At 36.8% G+C, this 18,201-nt stretch overlaps 1 protein-coding gene across 2 annotated transcripts in view; it reads right to left on the reverse strand.

Moving 5' to 3' along the window:
• The window catches only part of fchsd2 (FCH and double SH3 domains 2), a 100,776-nt gene that overhangs the window by 23,511 nt on the left and 59,064 nt on the right, over nucleotides 1-18,201 (reverse strand). For both annotated transcript variants that reach the window (XM_079620215.1, XM_079620216.1), the window contains exons 9-10: nucleotides 16,206-16,260; nucleotides 12,689-12,817 (exon numbers count right to left, since the gene is read on the reverse strand). In XM_079620215.1, coding sequence (XP_079476341.1) covers nucleotides 12,689-12,817; nucleotides 16,206-16,260 — 184 coding nt within the window. The remainder of the gene's footprint in view (nucleotides 1-12,688; nucleotides 12,818-16,205; nucleotides 16,261-18,201) is intronic.

The following is an 18,201-nucleotide window of genomic DNA, read 5'->3' on the forward strand; positions in this document are numbered from 1 at the left end:
ATTACATGCAAAGTGAGATATTTCAAGCCTTTATTTGTTATAATTGTGATGATTATGTCTTACAGCTTATGAAACCTTTTCACAATATTCTAATTTTGAATTTGGGGTTTCATAAGCTGTAAGGCATAATCATCAACATTATAACAAATAAAGGCTTGAAATATCTCACTTTGCATGTAATGAGTCTATATAATATATTAGTTTCATATTTTAAGTTGAATTACTGAAATATTTGCACGATATTCACATTTTTCAAGTTTCACCTGTATATTTTAAAATGAAATTTATTATTTAGAAAGTTCAGAAGACCAGCATTTAATATATTGTGCGTGAGGATGTTGGAGGTGGAGATGTATAGCCTTTTCTCACAGCACCTGATATAATTAAACGTATTAATTTGATGGCGGATCCAGAAAGGTTCAAACGACAATCACCAGTGACGAGATTCACCCGATGTAAAATGCAAAAGACTTTGTTCGGACTTCGGAGTGGCTACAGAAAAAAAGAGACTGCAACCCATGCGAAAACAAGGATAAATATCGGAAGGACATTAAATGTAGTCACGCAATGCTGATTTGAGAACAAAGTAAATGGACTGCATTTATATAGCGCTTTCACAGACCCAATGGCCACCAAAGCGCTTTACAAATTGCCTCACAAAGTAGGCCTATAATTTGCACAGTTTGACGTGATATGATAAGCGATCGTTACATTTAATCAGCGCGATTTACTGCAATGCTTTTTTCTACTTAGTTGGTGAGAACAAAAGTGGATGTTACTTACTACAGATTACATTTTCCAGTGAAAACTCTTATGTTGGTCATCATACTTCCAAAAAGTATAATCTGTGATTCTGAATGACAGTATCCACACCGGCACGGTGACGGAGAGACACACATTCTCCTCAAAACATTGTGTTCATCCGCGCTGTGCTGTGTCGAGGCACAACCCACGTAAAGTTGATAATTCCGCGAATGACTGCAATTGCAGATATAAAACAGAGATGGCGACCAGAGGTGTAGTGGTAAAAAAAGAGGTGGGTAAACTATAAATTCTGGTGGACCACAACGTGGTCACCCGGTAAGGTGGGCCACTGCCTACTGGTGTGTGTATCCTGATGACATCGCTATAGGCATCATTTGATGGAAGGGTATCACTGGTTGTTCCCTCATCATAGGTCACACAATCACTAATTCATACATTAATCTAAGTTCTTGTTAAAGAGACTCAAGAAGGAATAATATGGTTGAAATCTATAAAGTTTACTTAATGACAAAACAGAGAGAACAAAAATATTTAAGAGAGATAGAGAGGGAGGCTTATATCCAGGGCTTCAATGCAATGCACTTGTGCAAAACGAAAACGCTTGTTGTATTTTTAAAGCGCAAAGTTGAACAACAACATTTTAATTTGACCTGTAGGCTACACCAAATGCTGCGCAAAAAATACATAGACAAATTTTTGTTTATGACTTATTGCCCCTTTATTAAACATTTAAAATATTCACAAATTAATATGGATTTTTTGTTGTTGTTGATTTTACTATTTTTCTACGACAAAATTAGAACCTGGAAATTATATTTTCCCGCAGTGCTGAATGAGAAGAGCCATATATGCCTATGTCTCTGGAACCACAGCCTACAGAAAGGTGATAGGCTAATGATAATAAATGTGTCTAAAAAAATAACGAGGCATTTTAATTGTTTATTAATAAACTATTGTTTTCTAAATCAGTGTCGGCTAAAAAAATCTCCGCTGTTAAGCAGATGCGCCTTTAGAGAGAAATGCACCTTTCATACGCATTACATAATCAGAATGTATTAGCTTTCGATTCGAATTTGTTCGTTTTAAAGTGGACATTTCAAGCTAGGCTATATTTTGTTTCAGTTCTCGCGCTCCAGTTCACGAAGATCATGCGCGCCTGATTGTTTTTTTATTTTACAAAAGCACAACGTTTTCTTGTTATTGTGAGTTTACACAAATAAAAGTAGTTACGAATAATGTATTATTATTTTCTGTATGACCATAAATGATAGAGTATTTTAAATTGTTTCACTGTTGATAGGAAAAAGTGTTCGCGCGCGCGCCTCCGTGCCATCCAGTGCGCGTTCAACACTCTGCTCCACAAACCCTTGGATATGCGTCAAAATCTTGTGTTTATTTGTCATAATCTTAGCCCTGTATTATTATTGTCTAACCCGTATTATTAATGACATTCGACGAATTGCTTTGTTCCTTTTTTGGATAAAAGCGTCTTCTAAATATGTAGCCTAGTAAATGTTATAATAATGATGATAACCTATTAATTTATTTTTGCGTACACGGACCCCAAACACACCGCGTCTTCCAAGTCAGGTGACTGTAAATGCGCATTGCGGTTTCCATTGCAGTTTTGCGAAATATTCATTTTTCGAATTGCCTGAAAAACCTCCTCATTCGAGCGTAAAAACTTTTTGCGATAAACGAGAGTTTTTGCGAAACTGACGTGTTTCCATTGTGCGTATTTTCAATTCTCAATGTGTGCAATTTGAAGGGTAATGGAAACGCGGCTACTGACAGTAATGCAGCGCAATATGAAAGACTTTGTCTTAGGTTTAACAACCTATGAAACTAATAATGAACAATATGAAACTAAAACGACATAAGCTTAATTTAAAATGGCTTAGGAACTATTGGCTATTTAGAGGTGGATAAACGCTATTTCTAAATTTTGGGAGGTGCGCAAACGGCGTTTACGTGCGTTTAGCCTCCACTACATCCCTGATGGCGACAGAGGAAAAGCTATGGACTGCAGCTTTAAAGGGGTCATGAATTGAGAAATCATATTTTCCTTGAGCTTTTGACATAAGATGTCATCATACTATTTAGCATTGTTTATTTGTATTCGGTACATTTCAATTACATTTAGATTTTTTGGTAGTCACAATCAGTCAAAATTTCGGCACAGGCTTCGCAAACAGACTTTTATGATATGGACTCGACAGTAATGCAACAGTTGGTAACAGTGTTAATTTTAATGCCTGATCTGTGACCAGTGATTTCTGATATGTAATGATTCATGTACGGTCAGATGTTCTTTGTCTAAAATTAGTTTATTGCTGTTTAGGTGTCAGTAAATCAAAACAGTGACTAAACGGTCAACTTCACATTGTTTCTCTTGGTAGGATGAAAATAATCTGTTAACTGAGATTAAATTATATAGAAAGCAATCAAAAAAGCTCCCTTTACAATCTCTGGAGCTGTCAATCAAACAGCGCAAGGTTAGTGACAGTTCTAGACTCTCGACAAAACTTCCGTTATAATCAAGTTAACGACTCACTTATTTACATCGTGTTTGCACTGTTAGTTTTATTGAAAGCATTCATGCGAGTGCAGAAATCGAGATCATGACGAGATCACTGCCTTTATGAGCGCAACATGTCTCTGATCGGCTGTAATGCTCACCACTACAACTTTTTATATGATCTAAATATAATGCCATAGATCTAAATAGTATGATATAATCAACACTTTTCACTATTAGTTAACCTCAACAGCTGAAATAGTAAAAACATGGTTTAAAGTTTCGAGAGAGTTCAAAATGTAATACATAGCTGTTTCATATGCAAAATATGTCAGCCAATCACAGCAGGGGGCGTTTACACTGAAGTCTGACAGCAGACACGCCCCTTCAAACAGAGGCTAAAATCAGGGTAGGAAAAAGGCCTTTTATTTCTAAATTATGACAATTTTTAATGTACAAATCATACTAACATAAGTGCACCCCAGGAAAAAAATGATAATAAAACAATGCAGCACATGACCCCTTTAAAAAAGAATATCTTGAAACATTATACTATATTTACCGACACTTTTGATCAATTTAATGCATCCTGAATAGTAGTATTATTTTCTTTCCAAAAACTCTTACTGACCCCAAACTTTTGAATAGGAGTGTAAATAGTGATTTACACGCTAAGTTACATGCAACCCTAACGTTGTTTTAAACCCATAGATACAAGTCAGTAATTGGTCAAGAGATGAATGAAAAACAATTATATTTGACATAATATGACACTTGTCTATTTTCATTCAAAAAAGACATTTTGCATAAATGTCTCCTTTAGGGTTCCACTGGTTCGGAAAAGATGAGATGAGAAACCGATGACAGAATTGTCATGTTTGGGTGTGCTACTCCTTTAAGCTCTCAGCAGGTGTGTTATTTGTAGATGTGTGCGTTTGTGTGTTTCTAGGCAGGCCACATTTTCTCAGAGTTCAGTAAATGTCATCTCTCTATACATACCCAAAGCAGAAGTGTGACACAATGCTGATGGTGTTTGTATATAGATGACGGCTGGTTCACACACAAAAACAGGAATAAGAGCTAAGAATACACGCAAAACACACGCATATCTCACCTCTTTCCTCACACATTTACAAGTACAAAACAATACAGCGATGACAACACAGCGGGGAAAACCCACAACCAATCTTGAAAGCAGAATTTCCCCTCTCTCTTTCTTCCGATTTTGTGCTGTTCAACATTTAAGACAAAATCAGGACTAAAAGAGAAACCTACTGAAATATACATACAAGCATATCTCCTCTCTTTCCTCACACATTTACAAGTACAAAACAATACAGATATGACAAACTGCAGGGAAAACCCACAACCGATCTTGAAAGCAGAATTTACCCTCTCTTTCTTCTGATTTTGTGCCGTTTAATTTTTAAGACAAAATAAGGACTAAAAGTGAAACCTACTGAAACACACACACACACACACAAGACACGGTCAAGACGATCTGCTGAAGTTGAACGCTAATAACGCTAAGAAAGAGAGAGAGGTATTGACTTATGAATTTGTACATGTTTTTTTCTTAAAGCAAATTAAAAACAACACATAAACATATAAACAACATTAAAAATTAAATTTTCACCACAGGGGGACTTTAAGTGTTTTTGAACGTTGCATGGTTGTTGTTGCCAGACGGGCTGGTCTGAGTATTTCAGAAACTGATGATCTGCTGGGATTTTCATGCACAACCATCACTAGGGTTTACAGAGAATGGCCTTAAAAAGAGAAAATATACAGCGAGTGGCAGTTTTGTGGGCGAAACACAGCTTGTTGATGACAGAGGTAAGAGACAAAGGGCCAGACTGGTTTGAGCTGATAAAAAGGCTAAAAGCTATTTCTGCAGATGGGCATCTCTGAACGCACAACACGTCCACCATTGAAGCAGATGTGTTATAGCAGCAGAAGAACAGAACAGGAAACTGAGGCTACAATTCACACACGCTCACCAAAATTGGACAATAGAAGACTGGAAAACCATTGCCTGGTCCGATGAGTATCGATTTCTGCTTCTGCTGCATTCAGATGGTAGAGTCATAATTTGGAATAATATTATAGTAGTAAATAATAATTTGGTAGAGGTGTTAGTGAGGCCAGCAGGGGGCGCTCACCCTGTGGTCTGTGTGGGTCCTAACACCCCAGTATAGTGACGGGGACACTATACTGCCAAAGAGCGCCGTCCTTCGGATGAGACGTTAAACCGAGGTCCTGACTCTCTGTGGTCATTAAAAATCCCAGGATGTCCTTCGAAAAAGAGTAGGGGTGTAACCCCGGTATCCTGGCCAAAAGAATATGCCCAGTGGCCTCTGTCCATCATGGCCTCCTAATCATCCCCATATACTGATCGGCTTCATCACTGTCTCCTCTCCACCAGTAAGCTGGTGTGTGGTGGGCGTTCCGGCGCAATATGGCTGCCATCGCATCATCCAAGTGGTTGCTGCACATTGGTGGTGGTTGAGAAGATTCCCCCCTTCTATGTAAAGCGCTTTGAGGTCTCAGAAAAAGCGCTATATATATATATATAAAATATATAAAAAACGCAACATGAAATCATGGATACATCCAGCCTTGCATCAACGGTTCAGGCTGCTGGTGGTGTAATAGTGAGGGGGATATTTTCTTGGCACACTTTGGGTCAATTGAGCATAATTTAAACACCACAGCATGCCTGAGTATTGTTGCTGACCATGTCCATCCCTTTATGACCACGGTGTACCATTTTCTGGTGGCTACTTCCAGCAGGATAACGCACCAGCTCAAATCATCTCAAACTGGATTCTTGAACATGACAATGAGTTGACTACTCAAATGTCCTCCACAGTGAGTCACCAGATCTCAATCCAATAGAGCACCTTTAGGATGTGCCGGAAAGGGGAGTCTCGCATCATGAATGTGCAGCCGACAAATCTGCAGCAACTGCGTGATGCTATCAATATGCACCAAAATCTCTGAGAAATTTCTAGCACATTGTTAAATCTATGCCACGAAGAATTAAGGCACTTTTAAGAATTAACCCTCTGGAGTCTAAGGTGTTTTTGGGGTCCTTGAGATGTTTTGACATGACCTGATATTTGTATTTTTTTCAGTTGCTTATAAACATATTAATGGCAAAGGTGTAATTACACTCTATTTAGCACGCACATGACTATCATAATATGTGAGCAACATGTATGTACATGTTTGCATTTTTGAGAGAATATTATTTATGCGTGGTTATTCAAAAAACTCAAACTTAAATGTTCTGATATAAGACCACAAACGACCAACTTCACATATTTCCACAATACTTTTGACTAATGGATCTTGTCGGCTAGAGTATTTACTTCAAAATGATCTGAAAATCATCCGGGCTAATCGTTCACATTAAACAATAGATTGATTTAAATTTTGTAAGACACTTTTTGTTTGGAAAGGCAATATGCAGGTGGGCGTGAATGATCCAACAAGCTCATGAATAATGTCCTAATTCACACCTGAGAGACAAAGAAGACCTGCTAATGCTGCATACTAATGAGCCTAGGTGTCACTGAGCCACACAGAATGCAAAGAATGCAAAGACAACACACACACACACATATACATACATACATACACACACACACACACACACACATATATATATACATACATACACACACACATATATATATATATATATATATTACTACAGAATTGGTTCAGAGTTGGAAACATCTTGAAAAAAAAGTGTATTTTTCCACAAACTGTGTAGGCGTATGCTTGCAAATAGTATAATATCCAAGGTAAACATTTCTAGTAATTGTGCAGTTAATTCTCATTCGTATTTTCAGAAAGTTTTGGATTATGTAGGCTATCCTCTCCCCAAATTTGTCACTAATAAAACACAAAAATAATTTAAAGAGAAGGCTTATATTGATATTTTAAGATTTAGTTTGCACCTTGGAAATTAGGTTTTGATGTGGCAGTACAAACTTTATAATCTATCCAAAACGAAATGTTGTCTTTCATATTTCGTCTGTAACATCGTCTTTTATAATATAGCCTATATTAGGGCATAAATGTTAATTTGCAGTTTAAAATGTTGCTTATACAAAGACATTTTATTTCAACGTATTCAGTCGATTTTTACTCATCTCAGTAGGCAATATAGATATTTCATTCACACACACAGACGCGCGAGCTGTAACGTTAGTAAACAAACGCATGCACATGTGCCGTTCATTCATTCAAACACAGAAACGCGATAAACAGTCTTTTGCGGATTACAGACACTATTTCATATCGCGATTAGAACAAAGCACTTACTGATGATCTGCAGCTGGATCCGTTGTTCGGCTACTCCAGCACGTTTGAGGTAAAATTTCCAGGATAATCACGATATTATTAGCAGAGCTTTTCCTCACAGCGAGTGTTTTCCAGCTGTTGTGGGCGTTGACTGGTTTGCATTGCTTCAGATAATCTGCGTTTGAATAGCGCGCGCTCTCGATGGGCGTGTCACATTAGCAGAGTAATGAGGTGCCAGAACGATAATGAGCACAGCTGATCTCTCGCTCTTTTTATATAGATTACATAAACAGAGAATATTTGTTTTAGTTTTGAATTAGATAATTTAAAACTACACACTTAAATGATTATAGAGATATATAGCTCATGTCTGAGTGAATAGTATTCGCTGAGATTTGTATAAATTTAGAGACGTGCTTCAGAAAAACAGTTCACGGAGACGGAGAGGCATAAAGCACTCCCTGTTTACTTTATTTTACAAAAGCACAATGTTTTATTTTGAGTGTAAGTGGACACATAAAAAAGTAGACATTTAACAGCTTATTTTTTCATATTTCTTAAGTCTGTATGACCAAAACTGACGGAGTATTTTAGGTCTATTTTGCTGCTATGTAAAAAAAAACGAGCAAAACGCGCCCCCGCGTTTGCCGACCTCAGGGGGCAACCCGGTACTAGCAAGGTGTACCAAATAAAGTGGCCGGTGAGTGAGTGTGTGTCAAGACTCAGCACAAGCAAAAAGGAATGTTTCAGTCTTCTCAATTATTAAATTGATGACCTTGTAAATCTAGTTAATATGCGCAAGGACACCAAAAAGACATTATGTATGTAAAGCACAGGAATTGTGTCAGCAACACATAACAACAACAGTATTCTGCACCGTATATACATTGTCTGTATTATAATATATTGTGTATACAGTTTGCTGTATTAAAAATAAAGTTGTCCTCCTAAGAGGGGGGGTGGTGGTGGGCCAAAAAAACAAAAACAAAACAAAAAAAACAGTATTCTGACCTCAAAAAGGACAAATTTCAACAACAAATGTATCTTAATTTCTCCCCCTAAGGGACAAGTCAACATAATTTTCGGTGGTAACTGACATTATGCCCCAAATACTGTTCATAGAGCTTAAAAAAAGAACAATGCAGAAAAAATTGAAGATGGGAAAACAGAAGACTAGCATTCGGTAAATCTGCCCTGACAGGAATGGAATATATGTTAAAGAATATGTCTGGAAATATGACAGATGAGACTACTCTTGTTAATAATCCAGATATAGATATAGAGCTACAGTATGTTGACCATAACCAAGGTTATGTCTCAATGGGAAATGATGAGAAGGGCTGTATTGAGTCGGTCTTTCGGCAGCTGGGTGGGCCTGAAGCACTATCTCTCCATCTATCAATAATTTAAGCCAGATTCTCTCAGATTGCATTCATATCGCTCGGGGTCAAACATGAAGCGGGTGGAACACAGATGATGTCCTCCGGTAAGAACAGGAGGAGACTATCAGTTCGGTTCTGAACATAGTGACAGCACAAAGCTGATAGAGATGTACAGTACGAGACGTGGTCAAGTGGAAATACGCAGAGTAAACACTCATCTGGTCTGATCACGGGCAGAAATGAGAGAGACTGATATAAACAATAGATACATCAATCTGCTATAAAACTTCTGAGGCAATAAACAAAATGGTTGATATATGCAAACATGTGAACTGTGAAGTTGCTTTAGAAAAAAGTACAATGATTGATGCCAATCAGGTGGAATAAAATAATAATAAATACAATAAAAGGTGCAATTCTAAGAGGGTCCTCATACCATTTGGTAATGGGGACCTAAAAATAAAGTTAATCAATACAAATGGTAACTACCAAAAGTAACATCCTACTAAACACATTTTCCCAAAAAATATCCCAGAATAAACATGTTGCCTAATGGTACTTTGGATAAAATCATCTGTTAAATTAATAAATGCAAATGCAAGCTGCTTGGCAGCTGTAAATAGTCAACAGTTAAGTAATAAACCATACTAATTGATTGATAAAATAATTATTTTCCTTATTATAAAATAATATATTTAATAATATTTAGAATATTTCCCTTTGTGTCCTTATGGTAAAATCACTGTCTGATTTGTTTTTCTGTGTTCTGAGTTGAACTATAGAACACAAACTGTTAAAATAAAAAATGTTAGATACTGAAAAATGTTCCAGTTACAATTTATACAGTCTCGAACTTCTCTTTAAAACCTTTGACATAAAACTCCTAATTTCTAATGTAACAAGCATATACTCTGATGCCAGATTTAGAAATGTTTGCCCAGAGGTTGATGTGTATCTTTGGGGATGTGGCGGTCATCTTGGCCAGCACATTCTCCAAGATATCTGTTCCCAATGGTCTAAGATTAAGATTATGTTGAAGAATTCAAGAGGGTTTGTTTGCATCACTAAATAAGGCCATGACTGGAGCTACTGTCAGACTGTGGAGATGAAGCATAGATTTATACTGGCACATACATCCACTGACCCGATCGCACAAGATCCGGAGCGGACACTTGTCATATTTCAAGCCCTGAATAATTGGATAAAAATATCTTTGCATACGGGCTCAGACCGTGCATGAGGTTTGATAAGGTCAACATGAAATCAAAATGTCCCTATTTACGGTCCTAATACATGTTCCTGAGGACACGATTCATCAGTGCACATTATTCCAAAAGGGAGAGAAAACAATCATCTTAATCTCTTTCATCAAAAATTAATAACCTACTCCACCTCCATTTCCTTTTCAGGTGATGTCAGTAAGGGGTCAAGGTTTGGCTGGTTAGCACAGCCCTGTTAACACCTGCTTGTAAAAGTCTCAACAACACTATCTGTCTATATTGATGTAGCGTTTTTTAAATTAAATTTAGACCAAAATAATATTATATATATATATATATATATATATATATATATATATAGTCTAATTTATTTGTTAACATCATTAATGTGACTAGATGTAAAAGTTCCTGCTTCAAATGCAATCAATAACTTCAATACATTTTTTATATAAATTCTTTTTTTAATAAAAATAACAAAACATGGGATTGTGTCAATTTTTTAACCAAAATGAATACAACTGCCAACAAAATTCAAGATATGATTGCAAAAAAAGTATTTAAATGAGATCTTGCTTTTTATATGTCTGGTCTTGACTTGGTCTCAATTTAGGTGGTCTTGACTACAACACTAATACATTGACTACAACACAACCAGCTATTAATATTTTGTTGATTCTCTCGTTTTTGCATGTGTTCATAATTTATTTTTATGACAGCCTGGCCAAAAATTACGTCCGCAAAATTTGGCAGGTTTCATTGCATTATCCCAAATAAAACAATTGAAGACTCCAAGAAAAACGATGTAATATGCTTACAAAATCTTTAACACATTTTTTATAATATTATTTAAATAAAGGGTGAATATATGTGACCCTGGACCACAAAACCATGTGGTCACATGGGTCCATTTGTTTTTAAATTGAGATGTATACATAATCTGAAAGCTAAACTTTCCATTGATGTATGGTTTGTTAGGATATGACAATATTTGGCCGAGATACAACTATTTGAAAATCTGGAATCTGAGGGTGCAAAAAAAATCAAAACATTGAGAAAATCACCTTTAAAGTTGTCCATTTATGTTTGCGATTGTGCTGCATTCACTCACAAAAATAAATGTTTTATTTTTTACAGTAGGAAATTTACAAAATATCTTAATGGAACATGATCTTTACTTAATATCCTAATGATTTTTGGCATAAAAGAAAAATCTATAATTTTGACCTGTATTGTTGGCTATTGCCACAAATATACCGTGCGACTTGTGACTGGTTTTGAGATCCAGGGTCACATATATATTCTCCATCTGCAGTCTTTATTTGATGTAGCAGCTCAGGATAGTCACTAGTATTGTTTGTGACTGGACTATACAGATTTTATGTTGACTTTTAAGTTATAATAGAATAAAAGTATCATTATTGTTCTCTAAGCTGTGCTAAAATCCCATGAGCGTAGAGGCGCTGTGCTGTGACCCTGAGAGCATGAAGCAGAACGGAACACATACCAGACGTGCTTCGATGTTCTAGCCAACTTCTGTCTATTACACACACAACCAGATATGTTGGACCACAAACACCAAACATTCAATTGCGTAATCACACATTACATGCATTTAACATCTGCACAAGAGAAAAACAACAATAATGTCCAGTCAGTGAGTGTGTTTACATGCACAACACAAGGCGGATAACTACCACAAATTAGCTTATTATAAATACCTGAGGATATATTATAAAACACAAACAGACTGAATACACCACCAGAATGGTGGTAATATAGTTTTTACAACTTTTTAAAATGTGGATGTATGCAAAAATACTTAGTGACATAAGACTAGATGGCTCTTGTCCAGTTATAAATGAGCAATACTGGGCAAGGAAAGTAATTTCTCTCTTTGAGGGAGCTTTTTCCTGTGAGGAAATCTACACAGGAAGTACATAGTTTGATCTGCACATAGATTACATCACTGTCTGACCCACTGTACTAGATTCATGCCAACAGACATGACTCGGGTAAAACGGTTCAAAACAAGTGCAATACTCCACCAACAACACTGAAATCATGAAAATATTTAGTCAAATTAAGTTACACACTGTTGACATGGAGCAAACTCCACCCAATATTGCACAACCACATGTTCATCCACGTAGAAAAGTAGTCCCAGCTCAAAAGGAGAATTTAATCAAAGCTAATTCCTTTTTACTGAAGAATTTATTAAGTAAATAAATAAATAGTAAATTAAGTAAATAAACTTTAATAAACAGTTACTTAATTAAAATATAAATATTAGATGAAAAAATTAAATTAACTTAAGATCAAGTACTAAAATTACTACAACTGAGGAAAAAAAACCTAATAAAAATGCCAAAATCCCAAAACAAAATGATAATACATTTAAATTAATTTAAAAATAAAAACATTAAACATAATAATAAATACTATAATAGCATATAAATCATACTAAAATAACACTACTTTGCTGTGCTCACCTTGATGCAGTTTACCAGGTCGGTCTGGTAGTAGCGGTCGTGGTGTGCGTTAGCCGCCGCCAGTGTGAGAAGATATTCGTTCCTCGCATGGGTCGCTTTGGAGTTACAATCGCTCCTCTTTGCTTTCAACTGAAACACACACACAAGGTCCAAAACTTTAAGAAATGGAGACTCTGGAACATCCATTTAAAGAGAGAGTTCATCCAGAAATAACAATCATTTACAATCATTTCCAACACTATCATTTGACCTGAACCATCATCAGTTACAGATTTATGACTTTAAACATAGTGCATTAGTTGTATGGACTACTTTTATGGTGCATTTTTGGAAAGTGTACACCAATGAGCCAAAATATTATGACCCCCTGCCTAATATCTCTGCCACTAAACAGTCATCTGCGTGCCACCAAACAGCGCCGACCTGCCGAGGCATGGACTCTACAAGACCCACTGAAGGTGTGCTGTGGTTTCTGACACCGAGACGTTAGCAGAAGATCGTTCAAGTCCTGTAAGTTGCGAGGGGGATCAACCATGGATCGGAATTGGTCCAGCACACCCCACAGGTGCTCAACCAGATCAGATTGATATCTGGTGAAATTGTAGGCCAGGGCAACACCTTGATCTCTCAATCACGTTCCTCAAACCATTCCTGAACAATGTGTGCAGTATCCAGCTGAAAAAGGCCACTGCCATCAGAGAGTGCCATTGTCATGAATGAGTGTACCTGGTTTACAGCGAAGTTTAGGTAGGTGGCAAGTGTCAAATTGACATCCATATGATAAAACAGTCCCAGAGATTCCAAGTAAAACATTGCACGGAGCATGATCTCACACCCTCTGAATTGACAGCTGTCCTAGTCCCACAGTGCATCCAGGTGCAATCACATTCCCATAGATAGACGACGCAGATATACATGGCTGTCCACATAATGTAAGGCAAACGGGACTCATTGGACCAGTCGACCTTCTTCTACTGCTCCAAAGTCTAGTTCTGATGCTTGTGTTCCCATTTTAGGTTCTTTCAACGATGAACAAGGGTCATCATGGGCACCCTGACCAGTCACCGTCTACGCAGCCCCTTATGCAGCAATGTGCAATGTTGTTACACATTTCTTCCATAACCATCAATAAAAAATTCTGTGACTTTTGCCACAATAGACCATCAGTTCGGACCAGACGGGATAGCCTTCGTTGCTCTTTTATAACTGCCAGTTTAACATTTAAACTGGCAGTTATAAAACCACTCATTAAGAAACCACAATTAGACCCACATAATCTAGCAAATTATAGACCCATTTCAAATCTTCCATTTATGTCTAAAATATTAGAAAAAGTTGTGTCCGCTCAACTGAGCTCTTTTTTGCAAGAAAATGACATCTATGAAAAGTTTCAGTCTGGATTCAGGCCGCACCATAGCACTGAAACTGCGCTCGTTAAAATCACTAATGATTTACTTTTAGCTTCGGACCAAGGCTGTATCTCAATACTAGTTTTACTTGATCTTAGTGCTGCGTTCGATACTATAGATCACACAATACTCTTAGATCGACTACAAAATTATACTGGCGTTCAAGGACAAGCATTAAGCTGGTTTAGATCGTACTTATCTGACCGCTACCATTTTGTCTATTTAAATGGAAAAAAATCGATCATAACTTCAGTAAACTATGGAGTGCCGCAGGGATCTGTGCTAGGCCCTCTATTATTCTCAATATATATGCTGCCACTTGGAAATATTATAAGGAAACATGGAATTAGTTTCCATTGTTATGCTGATGACACTCAATTATATATTTCATCACGGCCGGATGAAAACGCTAAATTATCAAAATTGACAGAGTGTGTTAAAGATATAAAAGATTGGATGACGCGTAATTTTCTTCTATTAAATCCAGACAAGACGGAGGTACTACTCATCGGTTCAAAAAACCGCCCACAAAACCTCTCACAATACAACTTTAACATAGTAGGATGTCCTGCTACTTTATCCTCTACAGTAAAATACCTGGGTGTCATACTAGACTGCGACCTGTCTTTTAAAAATCATATTTCATATGTTACAAAAACGGCATTTTTCCACCTTAGAAACATTGCTAAGCTACGTAATATGCTATCAGTTTCTGATGCAGAAAAGTTAGTTCATGCATTCATGACCTCGAGACTAGATTACTGTAATGCTCTATTAGCTGGTTGTCCTGCATCCTCAATAAACAAGCTACAGTTAGTCCAAAATGCAGCCGCTAGAGTTCTTACCAGATCAAGAAAATATGATCATATAACACCGATCTTATCATCTCTACACTGGTTACCTATAAAGTTCCGTATTAATTATAAGGTATTGTTACTGACCTATAAAGTCCTAAACGGCTTAGCTCCAGTTTATTTAACGGATCTTCTATCGCCCTATAATCCATCGCGCTCTTTAAGATCGCTAAATTCGAGGCTTTTGGTTATACCTAGGATATCTAAGTCCACCAAAGGAGGGAGAGCATTCTCACATTTAGCTCCAAAACTCTGGAATAGCCTTCCTGATACTGTTCGTTGCTCAGAGTCGCTCTCCCAGTTCAAAACTAGATTAAAGACGCATCTCTTTAACCAGGCATTCATATAAATGTTTTAATCTTACAGTTAAATCCGGCCTCTAGTTCATAACCGCCAGAGGAGAACTGGCCCCCGACTGAGCCTGGGTTCTCCCAAGGTTTTTTTTTCTCCATTAGGTCACCTGATGGAGTTTTTCGTTTCCTTGCCACTGTTGCCTTTGGCTTGCTCAGTTGGGGATATTCAATTTAATGAATCAATCAATATTACTATTGATTAGCATTACCAAACATGGACGTTTTATTATTATTTTAATTTAATACTGTGAAGCTGCTTTGATACAATCTGTATTGTGAAAAGCGCTATACAAATATTCTTGACTTGACTTGACTTGACTCTTGTGCATCAATGAGCCTTGGACGCCCAAACCAGTGGCTCTGGACCCTTATCCGTAGGTTCCCGTAGGCACCCCTGACCAGGAGAAACCCACAAGCCTTGCCATTTCAGAGATACTCTGACCCTGTCATTTGGCCATAACAATTTGACCCTTGCCAAAGTCTTTCTGCTGCATCCAACACACTCACTACAAAAAACTGATTGTTCACTAATCATATAATCTATTTAGAACTTGACATGTGACCTTGTTAGCAAATTATTTGACATTTGTTGCTTCACCTGTGAGTGGTCATAATGTTTTGGCTCATCAGTGTAAATCACCCTCTACTACTTATTGTATGGAAAAGCTCAGAACTTTTTTTTCCTCAGAAGAATCCAGTAAAATATGACAAAATGTTCATTTTAGATTTCATCAATCCTTTAAAAACACTCCAACACAGTCAAAATGTGTCTGACAGAAGACCCAAACACACATGGTCTGTCACACTAACATGGTGTAAAGAGCAGACCAGGTTTTAGATCGGAAGCTAAATATTTCTTTAAAAAAAAACTAAAAAAACACAGACTGACAGTGGTGTTTACCTTTACACTGGCCTTCTGTAAACTTATCCTGGATTGGAACAGGCCCAGCTTTGACCTGAGAAAACACAGAGCAGGTATTATAAATCACACACGTATCAGACCCAGAGGAAGGAACAAGCAGGATAAATGAAAGCCCGGATCAAAACCTTGCCAGATTTGTGCGGAGGAAGAAACAGACATAATAAATCAAACTAGAGTAGATCACTCCAGCAACCTGTGAAAGGAAGGAAGAGGCTTTATAAAGCTGGCAGAAATCTGGTTATAGCATCAGTGAGATAACTTCTTATCTTAAAGGTACAGTTCACCCCAAAATTAATCACTTGTTCACTCTCATGACATTCCAAACCTGTTTTTCTGAAGAACACAACAGGGAATGTTTTGAACAATGTCCACACTGCTCTCAACTATACAATGACAGCTCCATAAAGGAAAAAGGACATCACAAAAACATCAATAAAGTTGTGAATGTGCACTATATTCTATATCCTCTGAAGTGATATGACAGCTCTGCATAAGAAACAGACCCACATTTAATTTGATATGAGCTGAAAATCCTTCCCTCCACCATTGTTATAACTAACTAAAATTTAAAAGCTAAAACTATCATATTGCTAATTAAAATAAAGCTGAAGTAAAATAAAATATTAGAAAGAAAACTTAAAAAGCAAAATTAGAATTAAGTCCTTAGCAACTAACTGAAATAAATAAGTGGAAGTATCAAAATGACTAAAACTGAAGTATAAAATATAAATGAATAAAAAACTATAAAAACAACAAAAGCACATATCAAAATTACTAAAATGAAAACTAAATATATATAAATAAAAGCTGATTCAAAATATGAATAAAAACTATAAATAAAATGCTGCCTTCCACTGTAGCTCATATTGATGCTTCTGCATATTCAGATTTAAAACCAAAGCCATTTAGTGGCATTGACGTCACAAGACTTGGCATCCTAATGTGCCAAGCTTGAAAACTTGGAAGCACAAGTAAGACTTTCAGCAAATAAATTATATTTATATTTTATAATATAATTATATTAAATTTTGTTAAAATAAGGCTGTTCCTCAAACAAAGCAATCGTATGACTTCAGAAGATTACGAATACAGCACATACATTGTATGGACTATGGTGTTTTTTGGTCACGTTATAGAAAAGAGCATCTAAGGGCCTGTTTACACCTGGTCACTTCATGCATTTTTTTTTTTACTGATTGAATAGCTATCTGATTAGTTAAAACTGTCCCATTTACAGTTGGCCACGTAAATGTGGTTTCACAAAACAAATATAAATCCAATCTTCAATTCCCGCGCTAAATTCACATCAACTAAAGCAACAGATATGAGCTTCCTTTTATTTATCATCCGCTAATTTCAAGGCCGCAGAAGCAGAGAGTGCGGCATTAGCATTGGTAAAATCATTTCTTGCTACCTTTAATAACGAAAAGAAGTGTGTTGAGGTTCAGGATGCGACACCGAACTTTCAGTTTAATTTGCGTGTCAGCTTGCTGAAGAGATATCCTACTCCGCTACTTATTTTTATATTACCATTTTTTATTACTTAATCTCTTAAACCACCTCATGAAGTGGTTCGAGTGATCGGATTTAAATCGGTCTAGAAAGCGTTTCGGAGGGCATTTACACCCGGTCTTTTCACGATCTGATAGCTATCCGATCAGAGAAAACTCATGAAGTGACCTGGTGTAAAGAGGCCCAATGACAGCTGTAAAACTACTACTTTTGCCTTTCACAAAAACCAAAAAGTCACATGGGTTTGGAACAGTGTTGGGTAGGCTATAGTTACTTTGGAAAGTAGTTAATTAGGTTACAACGTTACCATCAATTAAAAGTAATCAGTTACGTTACTGCGTTATCTATTCATAAAAGTAACGCGTTAGAGTACTCATGCGTTACCAAAAATTAAAAGCCGTTTGCAGCGCCTCACACATGCTGCAGCTTAATTGACAGACACGGCCCCCTTTAAATGCACCTA

The sequence above is a fragment of the Phoxinus phoxinus genome (assembly GCF_949152265.1).
Source record: "Phoxinus phoxinus genome assembly, chromosome: 8".
Lineage (NCBI taxonomy): Eukaryota > Metazoa > Chordata > Actinopteri > Cypriniformes > Leuciscidae > Phoxinus > Phoxinus phoxinus.